Source organism: Rattus norvegicus, chromosome 1 (assembly GCF_036323735.1).
Source record: "Rattus norvegicus strain BN/NHsdMcwi chromosome 1, GRCr8, whole genome shotgun sequence".
Lineage (NCBI taxonomy): Eukaryota > Metazoa > Chordata > Mammalia > Rodentia > Muridae > Rattus > Rattus norvegicus.
In genome coordinates, this window is record NC_086019.1 from 44,093,309 (window position 1) to 44,108,135 (window position 14,827).

General features: G+C 42.8%; 1 protein-coding gene across 31 annotated transcripts in view; it reads right to left on the reverse strand.

Moving 5' to 3' along the window:
- Syne1 (spectrin repeat containing nuclear envelope protein 1) overlaps window positions 1-14,827 on the reverse strand; it is a 471,163-nt gene that overhangs the window by 175,669 nt on the left and 280,667 nt on the right. For all 31 annotated transcript variants that reach the window (XM_063270573.1, XM_063270583.1, XM_063270581.1 and 28 more), the window contains 7 exons: window positions 14,049-14,225; window positions 12,045-12,310; window positions 7,888-10,048; window positions 3,970-4,307; window positions 3,622-3,766; window positions 2,240-2,458; window positions 444-703 (listed from right to left, as the gene is read on the reverse strand). In XM_063270573.1, coding sequence (XP_063126643.1) covers window positions 444-703; window positions 2,240-2,458; window positions 3,622-3,766; window positions 3,970-4,307; window positions 7,888-10,048; window positions 12,045-12,310; window positions 14,049-14,225 — 3,566 coding nt within the window. The remainder of the gene's footprint in view (window positions 1-443; window positions 704-2,239; window positions 2,459-3,621; window positions 3,767-3,969; window positions 4,308-7,887; window positions 10,049-12,044; window positions 12,311-14,048; window positions 14,226-14,827) is intronic.

Below are 14,827 nucleotides of genomic sequence, written 5' to 3' on the forward strand. Positions count from 1 at the left end.
GGTGTAATTCATCAGGAGCTATCTGTGCTTTGTTTTGTTTTATTTTGTTTTGTTTTGTTTTGCTTTGTTTTGTTTTCTATGACGCAGTCTAAGCCGCCCCGCCCTCAAGCTGCAGAGATCTCTGTATCTCTGTCGCTGGCGTTATAAGCATGCGCTATCGTGTTCAGCTTCTTCCCTTTTGTTTTTAACCATGGGTGCTGAAGCTCAAACTTGGATCATCGTGTTTGTGGGATAGGTGCTTTGCCAACTGTGGGTACCCTCTCTCCTGGGTCTCCTGCATACTAGCTCTGTTATCAAATATGTACTTGTCTAACAAAGAAGGGAAGAGTTACTAAAACCCGGCCGTAGAAGCCGCGCGATGGAGTGCCCCCAATGCCCGAGCACCTCATATGTCCCCGAGTTAAGGCCCCTTGTAATAGTGAGCAAAGCAGGTGTGTAATTACTTGAGACACTGATCTTGCAGCGCAGTGATTTCCTGAAGGGTGGGCACCTCTTCCTTGGGGCCAGGGAGAGCTCCATCTTGCAGCATGCTTAGCGCTCGCTGCTGTAGCACACCCAGGGCCAGCTGCTGACGCTCCAGGTCCATCGCAAATGTGTCGTGACTTTCAAGGAGGGCTATGAGCTCTGCCTTTGAGGTCTTCTCTGTGGAAGTTCCAGGTAATCTACCTTGGAGTTGATTGATTATTTCAGTGTTTTCTTTGATCTAAGGGCAAACATACATCATATGAAAGTCAGAATTATACTGAAAAGAATGTGGCGAGCCCGCTAAGCGCTACACTTGACATTATTTAACCACGATGACATAAACTACAAACTTCAGAAGTGAAAACCAATGGAGATGCTGTCACTAACATGAAAGACCACTTCTCCCACCCTGGGTTAAAATTTTAATCCCCAAATCTTATCAAGACAGGCAGACTACAAGTGGCAGAGAAACTTTAAACGAACTGAACATATAAAACATTCACTTTTAAAATTGGCTTGAGTGTGTGTGTGTGTGTGTGTGTGTGTGTGTGTGTGTGTGTGTGTGTGTGTGACAAAGAAGACATGGCTAAAACACTAAATCTTACCTAAAGGCTGGAAAAAATTATACACATATTTGAGGAATGAACTAAATTCTTATTTTTACAACAAAGAAAAAATGATTTTGTACATTTTCCCAGAATAGATTAAAAACAAATTGGGCTTGCCCTGGCTTGCCTTCCTTTCAAAATTTCACTGCTTTAATTTTTTTTAAAAATGTATTTATATATTTATTTTAGAATATTTATTATTTATTATTTGTGCATGTAGGCATGCATGCGTGCACACACTTGAGAGGCAGGCACAGCTGTGCACATAACATACATGTAGATATCATGGGACAACCTTCGGGAGTGTGTTCTCCCACTTCACGTCTGAGGATGAAGCATTTAGCTGGCCCTTGGTTATTTTAAAAATAGCATACAAAAGCACCATTTCCCTATAAGATGTTCATACATACTTCATGTTGACTAAACCCATTCCTCCCAAATCCCCTTGCCGCCCTCCCTGGCTTTCTTCATCCTGATCCTTGTATGTATTCTTCACTCTCCTGTACTGGGTTTTTCTTCTGTCTGTCACATGCATATTACCCTCCGTCTGCCAATTGACCCTAACTTGGAACTAAACTGTACAATGCACAAAACATTCTGTTTCATCGTTTAGTTTTCATGAAATTGAAAGAGGAATGAGAGATTCAAAAGACTAATTTCGAGAGCGTAGCAGGTAGCTGTTTGCCTGGGAAATGCCCCATCCCTCTGCCCCCAGTCTATGGTTTTTGAATATCTGATCCCCAGTTGATGGCCGTGTGTGAGGAGGTTTAAGAGGTGTGGACTTACTGGAGGAAGAATGCCACTGTGGCGGGGCTTTGGGATCTAAAGTCTTCCCCTACTCCCAGCTTATGCTCGCTGCTTTGTTCATGAGGTTGCATGAGAGCTGTCTGCTGCCTGCTGCCTGCCGCCCGCTGCGCACTGCAATGCTGCTCGCTGCCCAACACCTGCTGCCTGCTGCCACGCCCCCTGCCACTAGGGACACCTAACCCTCCAGAACTGTAGGCCAAAATCTACTCTTTATTTTATCAACTGCCGCGATCCCGACGTTTTCTCACAGTCTCAGAAACCTAACCAATGCAAAGGCAAAGCACCAGTTTTTCAGATACACTCTCATCTCTGGGGAATGAAACAAAACGTGACTTAAGCCAATCTGTAGCGAAAGTTACCTTAGCGCTCAAAGCCTTCCACTCATCCACTGCATCCTCCAGTATCATCTCCTGGTCCTGGACCACAGCACGGAGACGCGTCCCGCGCTGCCAGACAGTGGTCATCGACCTGCTTAGGGTCGCTTTGTTCGCCTCGTTTCCGGTTTGCTCTAGTTGTGATGCCTTTTCCTCCAGAGCCACAATTTTCTCATGGAAAGAGTCAACTACAGACACTAAAGCCTAGTGCAGGGTTGGGGGTGAGTAGAGGGGGTTAGAGAAACATTGATTTGTTTTCCTTTTGAGTTCTGTGGACTTAGCTAAAGCCCTATTGCAAAAAAAAAAAATATTTCTGTATAAAGTTAGGTTCCTCAAAGAGTCGTGTGGTACATGTCTGTGGGTCTAGAGCTGGGGAGGCGGAGCAAGAGATTCAGGGGGGCAAGGTATCCTCAGCTACATAGAGTTTAAGGCCAGCCTGGGTTACCTGAATGCCTGCCCTTAAAAAAGTCAAAAGTACATTAAATTATGAATACATTTTGTTTCCTTTAATAACTCTAAAGTTTTACTTATCATAGTGGGATCTGGATTTATTTTTGAAAGGTGAAAATTATTTACTTATTATAGATAAGTAATTTTCTACTTGGGATGAATTTTTTTATTTCTGAAAATCAACAAAAATTTACTTTGGTATTTTAGAATGTTACATCCTTCCTTTTGTTGCTATGCCAGATGAGGGGCATTCAGGAGTTAATTTCTGGATTTTATTTTGGTCCAATTTACCAGGAGACAGTATTAGCTGTCATTTAAAAGGTTTGTTTGTTTGTTTGTTTGTTTATTTATTTATTTATTTATTTATTTATTCATTCATTCATTCTGGGGGCTGGCAGGACATGGGTAGTAGTTAAAGATGTGTTTTTATGAGTTGGTTTTCTCTACCTTGATTTACAGAGGGTGTTCCTCCGGTTTTCTGCTGTGCACTGATTCCTGGAGCTTCCCGGGGAATGTCTCCATTGCTATCTCCCTTCTTGCTGTGGGATGCTAGGCTTGCTAACCTGTGCCTGAACATCTTGCTTCTTACGAGGGTTTAGGGGGTGCGACTCAGGCTGTTGGGTGCCAGGTTTGTGTAGCCAGCACTTTTACCCACTGAGCTATCTCCCCAGCCCTTTACCGCCATGTTTAAGCAACCCTTTCTTACCAGAAGCAGAGTTTGGATTTGTCTTTGGGGCCCTAGCTATGTATTTTCGTGAGAGCATCCTCAGCTGCGAAATGTGTTTACTGTGTCATTATCACACCAAAGGAAGCGAGATGGGAATAAAGACTTAAGGATGTGATTCTGCAAACACCATATCACACGGACTGGTGCAATTAACATGGAAAGACGTGAAAATAAGGACAACAAAACTTACCCTGTGCTCTGACAGCTTTTCTTCAGCTTCGTGGCTGGAAGATATCTTCGTCACAACGAACTCGGACAGCTTCTTTTCCACATCATTCATCAACTTGATAACCCCTTCTCTGGCTTCCTGATACTCTTGCCATTGAACCGAACATCTTGAAAGAGTGCAAGAGAAATAAATAAGCAATGCAAACCCAGTTATTTCTACCCAGAGCTCTGCTGCCCACATGCCTGATGACAAGACAGAGAAATGAATGTACGTGCAATGTACGTTACTATATATTATATTATATTATATTATATTATATTATATTATATATTAGTATGCTTCTGTTTTGTATGAACCTGCTCCAAATACCTCTGCAGGAGGTCCCGCTGGGTGTGGGAGTCCTGGATGACCCCCTGACTCCTCTTTTCCAGGGAAGCCATCTTCTGTGCCAGCTCCTCTTTTCCGGTTGGCTTGATGAGTGGGTCCAGCCTGGCCACAAGACCTCGGAGCTCCTCCATGTGGCTGTGGAACTGACCCTCTGTTTTGAAAAATTCCATGTGACTTTTGAGGTTTTCCTCTGCGCTCTCAACATCTAGGCCATTGCCCACTAGCTGTAACATTTCCTGGGCATCCTCAAGCCAGTCATTAGCTTCTTGGCACACTTGATAATACCTTTGACACTGACTGTATATTTCTGTCAAGGTTGCCTGAAAGACAGTCATTGCAAGATAATCAACTTCCAGGTTCATAAGATGTCATTTTATGTTTCCAACTCTTTTCTGGTTCTCGGTTCTGTAGGATGGCACGGGACGTTAACAGGTAAACTGAGGGAATTTATTTTCCATGGTGAATGCATTTGAATCCTTTACTCCCTCCCCTTTCTAATCGCACCATAGCTCTAATGCTGTAGTTAAAATATATACTGACTAAGAAGAGAAATGAGCTATAAATTTATATTGGCATCTTGAATGGTCTTGAAACTATGTTGTTTTTCTTCTAAAGACAAACTACAAAGCTTAATAATGCAGTGTCTTCCTGAATAGATGCTTTGCAAAGTAGTTATGCCTCAGTGGGTTAAAAGAATGGTAACATTCAACTTCCAAACTAGCCTCTGCCAGCTTCTGGAAGTAAATAGATTGCCCTTGAGTCTTGAGCAGAGGCTAAAACAGAAGTAGAAATCCATAAGGCTTGCTGCTTCAAGTCCAGAGGGAACAGAAAGACTCTAAGGAGCCATCAATGAATAGACAAGCAGAGCCACGTTGACAGTGGAGGTGGTAGTCAGGATTGGAAGCAAAGGAGAGAATGGATGGGGGAACATGTGGCTTAGAAATGCTTCCAGAAGTACTGGGACCTACATCTGGATGAAGACAAGCAGAGGGAGCCTAAACAATTTAAGATTGTGCTCAAAAGTCATCACCAACTCAAAACCAATAATCAGTGCGATAGGTCTGTGGTTTTCAACCTGTGGGACTCAACCCCTTTGAGGGAGGGTCACATATCAGATATTTACACTATGATTCAGAACAGAAGCAAAATTATAGCTAAGAAGTAGCAACAAAATAATCTTAGGGTCAGGGAGGGGGGTCTCTATAACATGGGGAATTGTATTAAAGGGTTGGAGCATTAGAAAGATTGAGAACCATTGTGACAGATGATTTTTTTTTTTAAGAAAAAAACCAGTCTTTGCCTTACACTCAAGGCCTGCCTCTGCATCTACAGGGATAGGTATCTCATTTGAAAAATGTAATGATAGTTTTGATTTAGCATGAAGAACTTTGCTAAGTACACTTTGAAAAGCAAGCATTGGGCCTGGAGAGATGGCTCAGGGGTTAAGAGCCCCGACTGCTCTTCCAGAGGTCCCAGCAATTCCCAGCAACCACATGGTGGCTCACAACCATCTGGAGTGGGATCTGATGCCCTCTTCTGGTGCACAGACATATATGCAGGCAGAACACAAAATAATAAATCTTTAAAAAATAAGCAAGCATTTTATGTGTTTATTATAACCTCACTTAAACACTAAAAGGTTTGCTATTTAAAGTATTAAAATTAATCTGTGTAGGAAATACAAATAAATGATACAGATTCAGGATGTCCAAAAAGGATAAAAGAGGCATCAGATCGCCTAGAACTGGTTGCCAAGTTCAGGTCCTCCATAAAAACAGCAAATATTCTTAACCATGAGCCATCTCTCCAGGCCAGGGTTTCATATAGCCTAGGGTGGCTTCACTCAATGTAAATATTTAATTTGTGATCCTCCTGCCTTTGCTTCTTGAGTTCTAGGTATATTGCCATACACCATCATGCTCCATGTAAGGAATGCTGGGAATTGAAACTCAGGACCAAGTGTATGATGGGTGAGCAGCTGAATTACATCCCTAGCCTCAAGACCAGGGGATTAAAGTGGCCACTGTAACTCTTATCTTATACTGAATGAGGAAAGTGAGCAAGTCCCAGTTGGTGGGCAATCTGAGAGGTTCTCTACTTGCTCCCATTGCTGTTTGTAGTTCCCAAGTCCTAGAAGCAGCAGATAGAAGACCCTTGGCTTCACTCCTTTGGAGCCTCCTTGCTTCTGCCTTGTTACATTTAACATCAGGGGAAGGAGGCTCCCCTACCTGAAGAAGAGGGGAAGAAACAGGGCAATGGGTAGGATGGCCTACAAGAGAACGTGCCTCGGCACCACCCATGATCTGTGTCATTCGCTTGGCATCATTGCCTTTGGAGCCTCTTCATCCAATGTTATTTTCAAAGTGCCAAAGGCCATATTATATTAAAAGGGCACTAAGAATCCACTGGTCATATATTCTATTAGCATATTCATAATGTGTCTCTGTGAGAATTATTCCCAGGAACTAATCTAAGGTACTCAAGGAACTCGTGAAAGGCACTGCAGTATGTGCACGTAACTTACACATCCTGCCATACTTGAAATCACCTTTATATCCCCATGTAACACCTAATAAAATATTGCCATACTTCATTCTTAAAGGAGTAGTGTGAAAGGGCTAAAGGTCTGCACATGTTTCAAAAATTTTTAAAAATATGCCAATCACACTGGAAATTCCTCTGAAAACTGCAAACAGATCTATTGTATAAGCCAGCCACAATACTCCTGGGTATTTCCCCCAAGGCCTCTATGTCAATATGTCACAGAGACACTTAGACATCTATTTTTACTTCAGCACTATTCATAAGACTTTAGTTGTGGAATTGACACAAGTGTCTGCCAACAGGAATAGACAGAGAAAATGTGGTATGCATAGCCAACAGAATTTTATTTGGCCATAAAAAACATGATGATGTCCTCTGTGGAAGAATGGATGAAACTCTGTGTATGGATCCTAGACCTTACGTGTGTGCAAACACATATATGTATGTATGTATGTAACATGAAAATGAAAACTGACAAGGGAAAGGCAGGAGACTAATGGGGGAAATGTATAAAAATATCTTTATGAAACACAAGACCATATATATGCCAATAAAAATGAAGAAGAAGAAGAAGAAGAAGGAGAAGGAGAAGGAGAAGGAGAAGGAGAAGGAGAAGGAGAAGGAGAAGAAGAAGAAGAAGAAGAAGAAGAAGAAGAAGAAGAAGAAGAAGAAGAAGAAGAAGAAGAAGAAGAAGAAGAAGAAGAAGAAGAAGAAGAAGAAGGGGAGGAGGAGGATGAAGAGGAAGAAGAAGATTCTCTCTGAGGTTGTTTGAATTCTTGTAAGCTGTTATCAAAATCATTATGTTTTCTAAAGGTGAGAAAAATGGCATGATATACCAATCTAAAAATAAAAGCCAATATGAAACACATGACAATGACCACGCATATAAGCAATAAAAATGGTCTTTAAAGTCATTGAAGACAACTTGATAAACCATCAAAAAAAGCAGTTTTCAGGGTTTTTCCAGTGTGTGTGTGTGTGTGTGTGTGTGCGTGTGTGTGTGCGTGTGTGTGTGTGTGTGTATGTGTGTGTATGTGTGTGTGTCAGAGAGACAGACACACACATACACACACACAGAGGGAAGGAGGGAGGGAGAGGGAGAGAGAAGGAGGGAGGGAAGGAGGGAGAGAGAGAGAGGGAGAAAGAGGAGGGGGAAAGGAGAGAGAGTGAGTGAGTCCAGGACAGCCTCACAGTGCTTTGTAGCTGAGGGTGACCTTGAACTTACTGCTCCAAATCACAAATGCTAGATTAATGCATTACTCACACATTTGAGTAAAATAAAGCTGGGGTTTTAAACAGAGAACCAACCCAAACTAGATGAACAGCCTGGAAAAAGATAGAGCACCCCCTACAGACCTGCCGTGTGCGCAGCGCTTCCTGCACATCTCCATCTAGCTCCTTGAGCTCAGCCAGGGTATGCTCCAGGTCAGCAGAAATCAGCTCCTTGGCTTTGGTGAACTTCTCCTGCTCCTTCTGACTCAAAGCACTCATTATCCTCAGGCTGGACAAGATCTCCTCCTGGTGGATCTGGATCTTTCTGATCTCCTCCTGGATGTCCTGGAGGCGGAGGTCAAGACACACTGGCCCACTGAGCTCTGCCTTCACCCTCCGAAGCCAGTCCAGGGAACGGCTCATCTCAGTCTGGAAGTCTATGCTCTGTACCATCCTGCTCTCACACTCTGTCACCATCTCCCCAATCTCAGACATCATCTGTTTCAGCTCCTCCTGCCAGGTCTGGACCTGACCCTTGCCTTTCTCATAAGCCATGGGATCGAGGTGTGGAGAAAGATCTTCCAGGTGTACGGCCACTCTTTTAAGCAGAATCTCCGAGTCTTGCAGGCTGCCCGCCAGCGAGTGGTACACCTTGAGCTTCTCCTCTGCAGGCAGTGTCTCCTCGTTCACTTTGGCCTTCTCTCTTTTCACGACTTCCAGCTGACTCTCTAGCTGTTGGCACATCTGTGCATGCTCTCTGTAAGCGCTGGTGGTGTCTTCTAACAAACTGATCCTTTGCTCTGCTTGTCGCTTCAGCCTATGATACAGGGTGGCCAGCTGTAGCATCTTCTCTGGCTGCCAAGGCTGACCTGTGCTGCGAAAACTCTCCTTTTTCTGGTTCAGTTCGTTCACAGCTTCCCCAAGGGCCACCACCTCACCCAGAAGGGTTCTGCAGCTCTCTTGAAGAGAAACGCTTTCCTCAACAATCAGATCTGAAGGCATTTTCCTCATCTTTAGGAACTGGTCTTCCAAGTCACCCAGAGACTGGGTTGTCAACTCGATCAAAGAAGCATATTCCTTTCGTGCCAGAATTGCTTCCTGGATTTTATAGAATTTATCCTTAGCCAAGGCAACGATGACATTGAATTGTTGGGGCATGGCACTGAGTTTTTCACTGAGGTAGGAGTGATCCACTTCATTTAATGATGGTAGCATGGCCTGCCCTGTTGTCTGCAGCGTGAGCAGAAGGTTTTCATACTCTGGGGATTGTTCCAGAATGCTTTGGTATTTGTCCAGTTGAGCGTGGAGCTCAACCCTCTCATTCATGAGGTTGATCTCAGGAAATGTGACAATGTCTGCTTGTTTAAGCCAGTGTTGGGCTTTATCAAAATCTTCCTTGAAATGCTTTCTAGATACCAGACTCTTCTCTAGCTCTTGCAACCTGTGACTGCATTTTTGCAGAATGGTGTCATAGACACTCTGTAACTCCTGGAGTTTCCCCAGTACCTCATTCCTTTCTTGCTCTGTTATTCCTTTCATTAATTCCCGACCCTGTGTCCAAAGTCCAGTGACCTCGTTTTGGTAAGTCTTGAGGCTGGCCTGGGCAGTCTTACATGTTTTGACCTGCTTGCTCACGTCATCTGGAAGGAGGCAGACATATTCCCGGAACATGATCTTTCGCTCATGTTGCTGGATTTGGCTGGTGGCCTGAAAGACTGCCATGAGAAACTGGGTTTTCTCAGACAAAGCCTTGTTCAAGTACTTCCTTCGCTGGCCCACTAAGTCATTGAGACAACTCACATGCTTCTGAGCCTCTGAGAGCACCTTCTGGATCACCTTCCGTTCATTGAGGCCGAGGTCAGCCATCACACGATCTGCATCCTTCATTAGAGACTTCAGGAGTACCTGCTTGGCTTCCAGCTCACTGCAGATGGCCAGGTGGTCCGTGAGGAGGTGGTGAGCTGTGCCAGGAGGCGGGCTCTGCTTCAAGGCCTCCACAATGTTAGGCTGCTGCTCCTCAGCCCACTCCGTCAGCTCCTGGAATCTGGATTGGACCACATTTAATTCCTCCAGGTTGGTGACGGACACCTGGATTTTCCTTTTGACAAGGTCCTCGAGCTGAAACCACCGTTGCTCGAGGTGACTGGTCTGTTCTCTCAGCAGTTCTCTGTCATCGAGGCTCAGCTGCTCCATCAGTTTCTGTTTGTGGTCTTTCAGGTCATCGATGGCAAACTTTTTCTCCTGCAAGGCCAAGGCTAACTTCTTCAAAGCCTCCAAGTGGACAGCTGTGCTTTCTGCATTAGATCTGTAAATGCACAGATAACAGGGGCAAGTCAGTTCCTTACCCTCTTAAATACCATTTCATCGAGGGCACATTCAGAGCTCAGATTCACCATGGCTACCTCAATTCATGGTTAACTGATGAAACTGTTGGCATTAGGAATTCAATTCCCATCTACCCCTTGAGTCAGATCAAGTTGTCTCCGTGTTTCCCTCTTTTAACTGGACAGAGCTACTCTTCAATAATATCCCCATGTGCCCTTAGCTTTCTCTGGATCTTTATGATCTGCCTACTCACATGATACATGTTGTGTTACATATAGGGAAACCATATCTACTGCCTCATAATCAATAGTGTTTAATGCAATCACCTATAATCTATTTACAGTATTCTTATTGACAAGGATAGATAAATAATGGCATTCCATCTTCTAGATGGTGTAACCAATGGCTGGCAGGCTACCTACATGTATCTCGTTAGTTTTATTTATTTATTTTTTTTGGTTTTTTTTTTTTTTTTTTGGTTCTTTTTTTTCGGAGCTGGGGACCGAACCCAGGGCCTTGCGCTTCCTAGGTAAGCGCTCTACCACTGAGCTAAATCCCCAGCCCCTCGTTAGTTTTATTTATCTCTGTACTTAGATATGAGAAAATTTAAAAATAAATGTGTGATTTATAAATCATCACCTTTTTTCATTATAAAAAGCATGGGTGAAAAGCTGGATATAAATTATAATCTGTCCTGAGTTTCTCAGTGATCAGTTCTGAAGTATAAGAAATCAGGCTTGTTGACAGTATAATTGAGTTTGGTCTTGGATACAATAGCTTTAAGGTATACATAGGATTACTGTAAGCTAGATATATGGGGAGGTATAGCTGACATTGACTGCATTTATTTAAAAAAAACGTAAAGTGCTGAGCATTAACAAAGAATTAAAAAATGAGAAAATAGTCTGGCAATGTAAACAAACAGTAAAACATCATCATGCTCTACTAATTCTGGAATAATTTTGGCAGTTCAAATTGCAAAAACCTAATAGATTATGTAGAAGAGTTCATTTTTTAAAAATTGTAGTGTTCAGAAGCATGGGAGTGTTGTCATATAGTACACTGGTGTGTGTAAGAAAGGTACTTACTTTTCAAAGAATAAAAGCTGCAAGGGGTGCAAGGGGCAAACATCTCAAAGGGCATAATTTAATCTCATCTCAAAATTATGTTCTACAATATGACTGCTGGGGTTTGAAACTGCAGTGTTCCCCCAGAGGCTAATGTGTTCGAGCACTTAGTGCGCTGCTGGTGATGCTCTTCAGAGAGCGGTAGAAACCTTCAGAAATAGAACTTTGCTACAGGAAGTAGCTCACTAGAATGAGCCTTGAGTTTTAGTGACATAGTTTGCTTCCTGTCTGCACTGTGCTCCCTGTTCCAAGGTGTGATGATAGACCAGATACACACCCCTACCACTGTGAAGATGGGTGACACCCCTACCACTGTGAGGATGGGTGACACCCCTACCACTGTGAGGATGGGTGACACCCCTACCACTGTGAGGATGGGTGACACCCCTACCACTGTGAGGATGGGATGCCTATCACCACATCTTTCCCTCTCCAATGGACTGCATTCCTCTCAAACTCTGAGCCTAAACAATACTTGGTCAGAGCAGCAATAACAACAAAAGTATATCTTATACAGAGACCAAACTTGACTAAAGTACATAGAATATATTACTAGACTCGCAGGGAAACTTTTGGAACATGGAGGTTGAAGATGGATCTACTTTACAGAGTCGTGGATGGCAAGCAACAATTTGTGGTTAAGCTGGGTAAAACCATTCAGAGTAGTTATCACTGGAATAGTGTTGGAGGAGACCACAGACGAACATGTCTCTTTTGCTTATTGGTATTTGGTGCTAAATTAAAGCCGGGAAGCCCTCCAGTCTACGCCTGCACAACATTAGGATGTTAGTGATATTCTGTCAACTTCTGACTTCACATCGTGACAAACCACCGGGCGATTTCTGCTACCTGGCCAGGTTGTCCCATTCTGTAGTAAACTTTTCAAGAAAGGCCTCAACGATACTCATGTGGTCATGGTAACTGCTGGTTCTCTGAAGGTCCTGTTCTCTCTGTGCACATAGCTTGTCAGACTGGAGGCAGAGGTCTTGCCATTGGTCATTCAGGTGGCTTATTTCCTTGTGCTCAGGAGACTCCTGGTTCTTTGTTAACTTGTCCACCTTCTCGGTGATGGTGCTCACGGAGGCCTGTTTGCACTGTAGCTGCTTAATGAAATCCTGAAAGTAACAATGCAAAACAAGAAAGTTATAAGCCCTCCTGAGTGAGCTGACTGAAGTGCAGATATAATAGCTTTGAATATAGAAAAATAAAACCCTAAAAATTAAAAAAAAGTGCACGATTCTTTCTTCTAAACATGAATCCCAACTGTCAAAGAATCAGAGTAACTTTGATATTTTCTTGCTTTGTATTATTTTGAGAACTATGTTTCCCTGAAGTAAGATCTTTTTTTCAAAACTGTGTGGAAAAAACTTTTAAATAAAAAAGTAGGCTTTTATGGAAAAAATAAATTTAATTCAGTTTCTCTATTATTTTTTATTCTGTAGTTACAAATAATATTCCATTAGGAAATATAAATAACTTATTATCAAAGAAAATAGTCTTAGGGCTTATTTAAAGTATGACTATGATGGTCTGTATATGCTTGGCCAAGGGAGCAGCACTATTAGAAGGTGCGACCCTATTGGAGTGATTGTGTCACTGTGGGTGGGCTTAAGACCCTCATCCTAGCTGCCTGGAAGTCAGTCTTCCACTAGCAGCTTTCAGATGAAGATGTAGAACTCTCAGCTCCCCCTGTACCATGCCTGCTTAGGTGCTGCCATGCTCCCACCTTGATGATAATAGACTGAACCTCTGAACCTATAAGCCAGCCCCAATTAAATGGTGTCCTTTATAAGAGTTGCCTTGGTCATGGTGTCTGTTCACAGCACTAAGGCTATGAACTTCTTTCCAATTAAGTTGGTATAATTCTCAAGTATATACATTATACAGATTATAAATATATTTCTGCTTTATTTAAATTTAATTGCATATTAAGGATGCATTTAACAAGTGGACTTACATTCTTGTAGCTATAGCTATAGTGTAGTAGAACCAATTTAAGCCAATTTACAAATAAATGAGAGGCAGATTGCAATATTTGGCTTTGACGATGGGGGGGGAGGTAATGCCCTAATCTACGCTTCTAACTGCTGGCCTGGCTACCTCCCTGGTAATGTACCTCAGATACTTCCTGTTTCTCCTGGCCATGTGCAAGCTCATGCTTTCTCTCATCTCATGGTGCCTTTTTCTCTTTCCTCCTTCACCTCTACAAGGAAACTTAAAATTCTGCCTACCTCTACTCCGTCCAGTAATTGGCTGTAGCCATTTTTATTTAATCAATAGTTTTAAATTAAAGGATGATGTTTGCACAACAAAAGCTGTTAAATGCGAGAATTCACTAGTAGGCCTAGACCTTTGGGTGGAGAATTTACATTACAAGACATAGCAACAGACCAAACCTTAAGACTGCAATAAAACTTTGAACACTAAGGTCTGTGTTTGTTAAATAGAGGCCCTGGTTCTGTGGGCTACAGGTCAGCTGTCTTGCTTGTAAAAAGTGAATGTTTCATATGAAAATGGTCATAAAGAATTCCGAGAATATCCATGAAATGGTATTTATTTACTTACTGAGATGGGGTCTTGCTACAGTGCTTGGGCTAGTCTTCACCTCCTGGGCTCAAGCCATCTTCCCTTCCTAGCCCCCAAGTACAGAAGACTACAGGTGTACATTACTGTGCTCAACCTAGGCCTCTCTGCAGCCCACAGTCTCTTATTACCCCAGATGCTTAGGTGGCTGTCTCAGTGTCTTAAGGATTCACAAACACCTGGGCATACAGAAGCGAAGGGATTGAGTACATCGTATGTCTTGCTCTGTTTTGGCCTCCTGGCTGAGCCCGTGCAGGCATCAGTTCCTACCTTTACTTGTAAGACCATGTTCTGAGCAATATTTATCTCCAGCTCAGCGTGCCTCCTCTTCATGTTCTGCAGCTGTTGGTCAGCATCCTGCAGGTAAATCCAGAGCTCAGCTTTCAGGTTCTTGATCTCTTCCCAGCCCTGAGTTAAGTTCTGGGCTTGCACCAGCCTTTGTTCAATCTGGAGAAAACAGAGTTAAATGTTATCAGTTTTCCATAGCTTCTTCTCTGTCCATTGGATCTGACTTATGGGTTATCATGGGCAAAGCCTGACCCTGTGCTCACACTCAGCTAGATCTGAAAGGCACTTCTTCACTTGTGCCTAGAAAAACAGGTTTCCTTTTGGTTTAAGGGTTTCCAATGAATTAAAACATCTAAGAGTTCTCCTGTGTGATTTTAATCAGTGCTGCAAAGATCCAAAAAAATTTACCAATGCATTAGATTAAAAAGTGTCCCAAGAGCTTTTCCCATCAAAGCCAGGCAGTAAATGCATGTATTTTACTGGGGTTTGAGTAATTAAGAAAGGCTCATATCTCTTATACATTTGTCTTTTCAAATCTTTAAAAACATAGTTTAATGTTGTTACCTGCTTTTGGATTTTTTTTTAAACAGGGAATTATACAGCCTAGGGTGGCCTGGAAGTTCTAACAATCCTTTTGCTTCAACCTCTTCCACCCGGACCCCAGGGGTGGGATTGCAGATTTAGCTCACTGCTACACATATCCCTATCAATGTTTTAGATAGTCTTTAGATCTGCTCCTCTGGCTTTTGGAAGTGTATAAT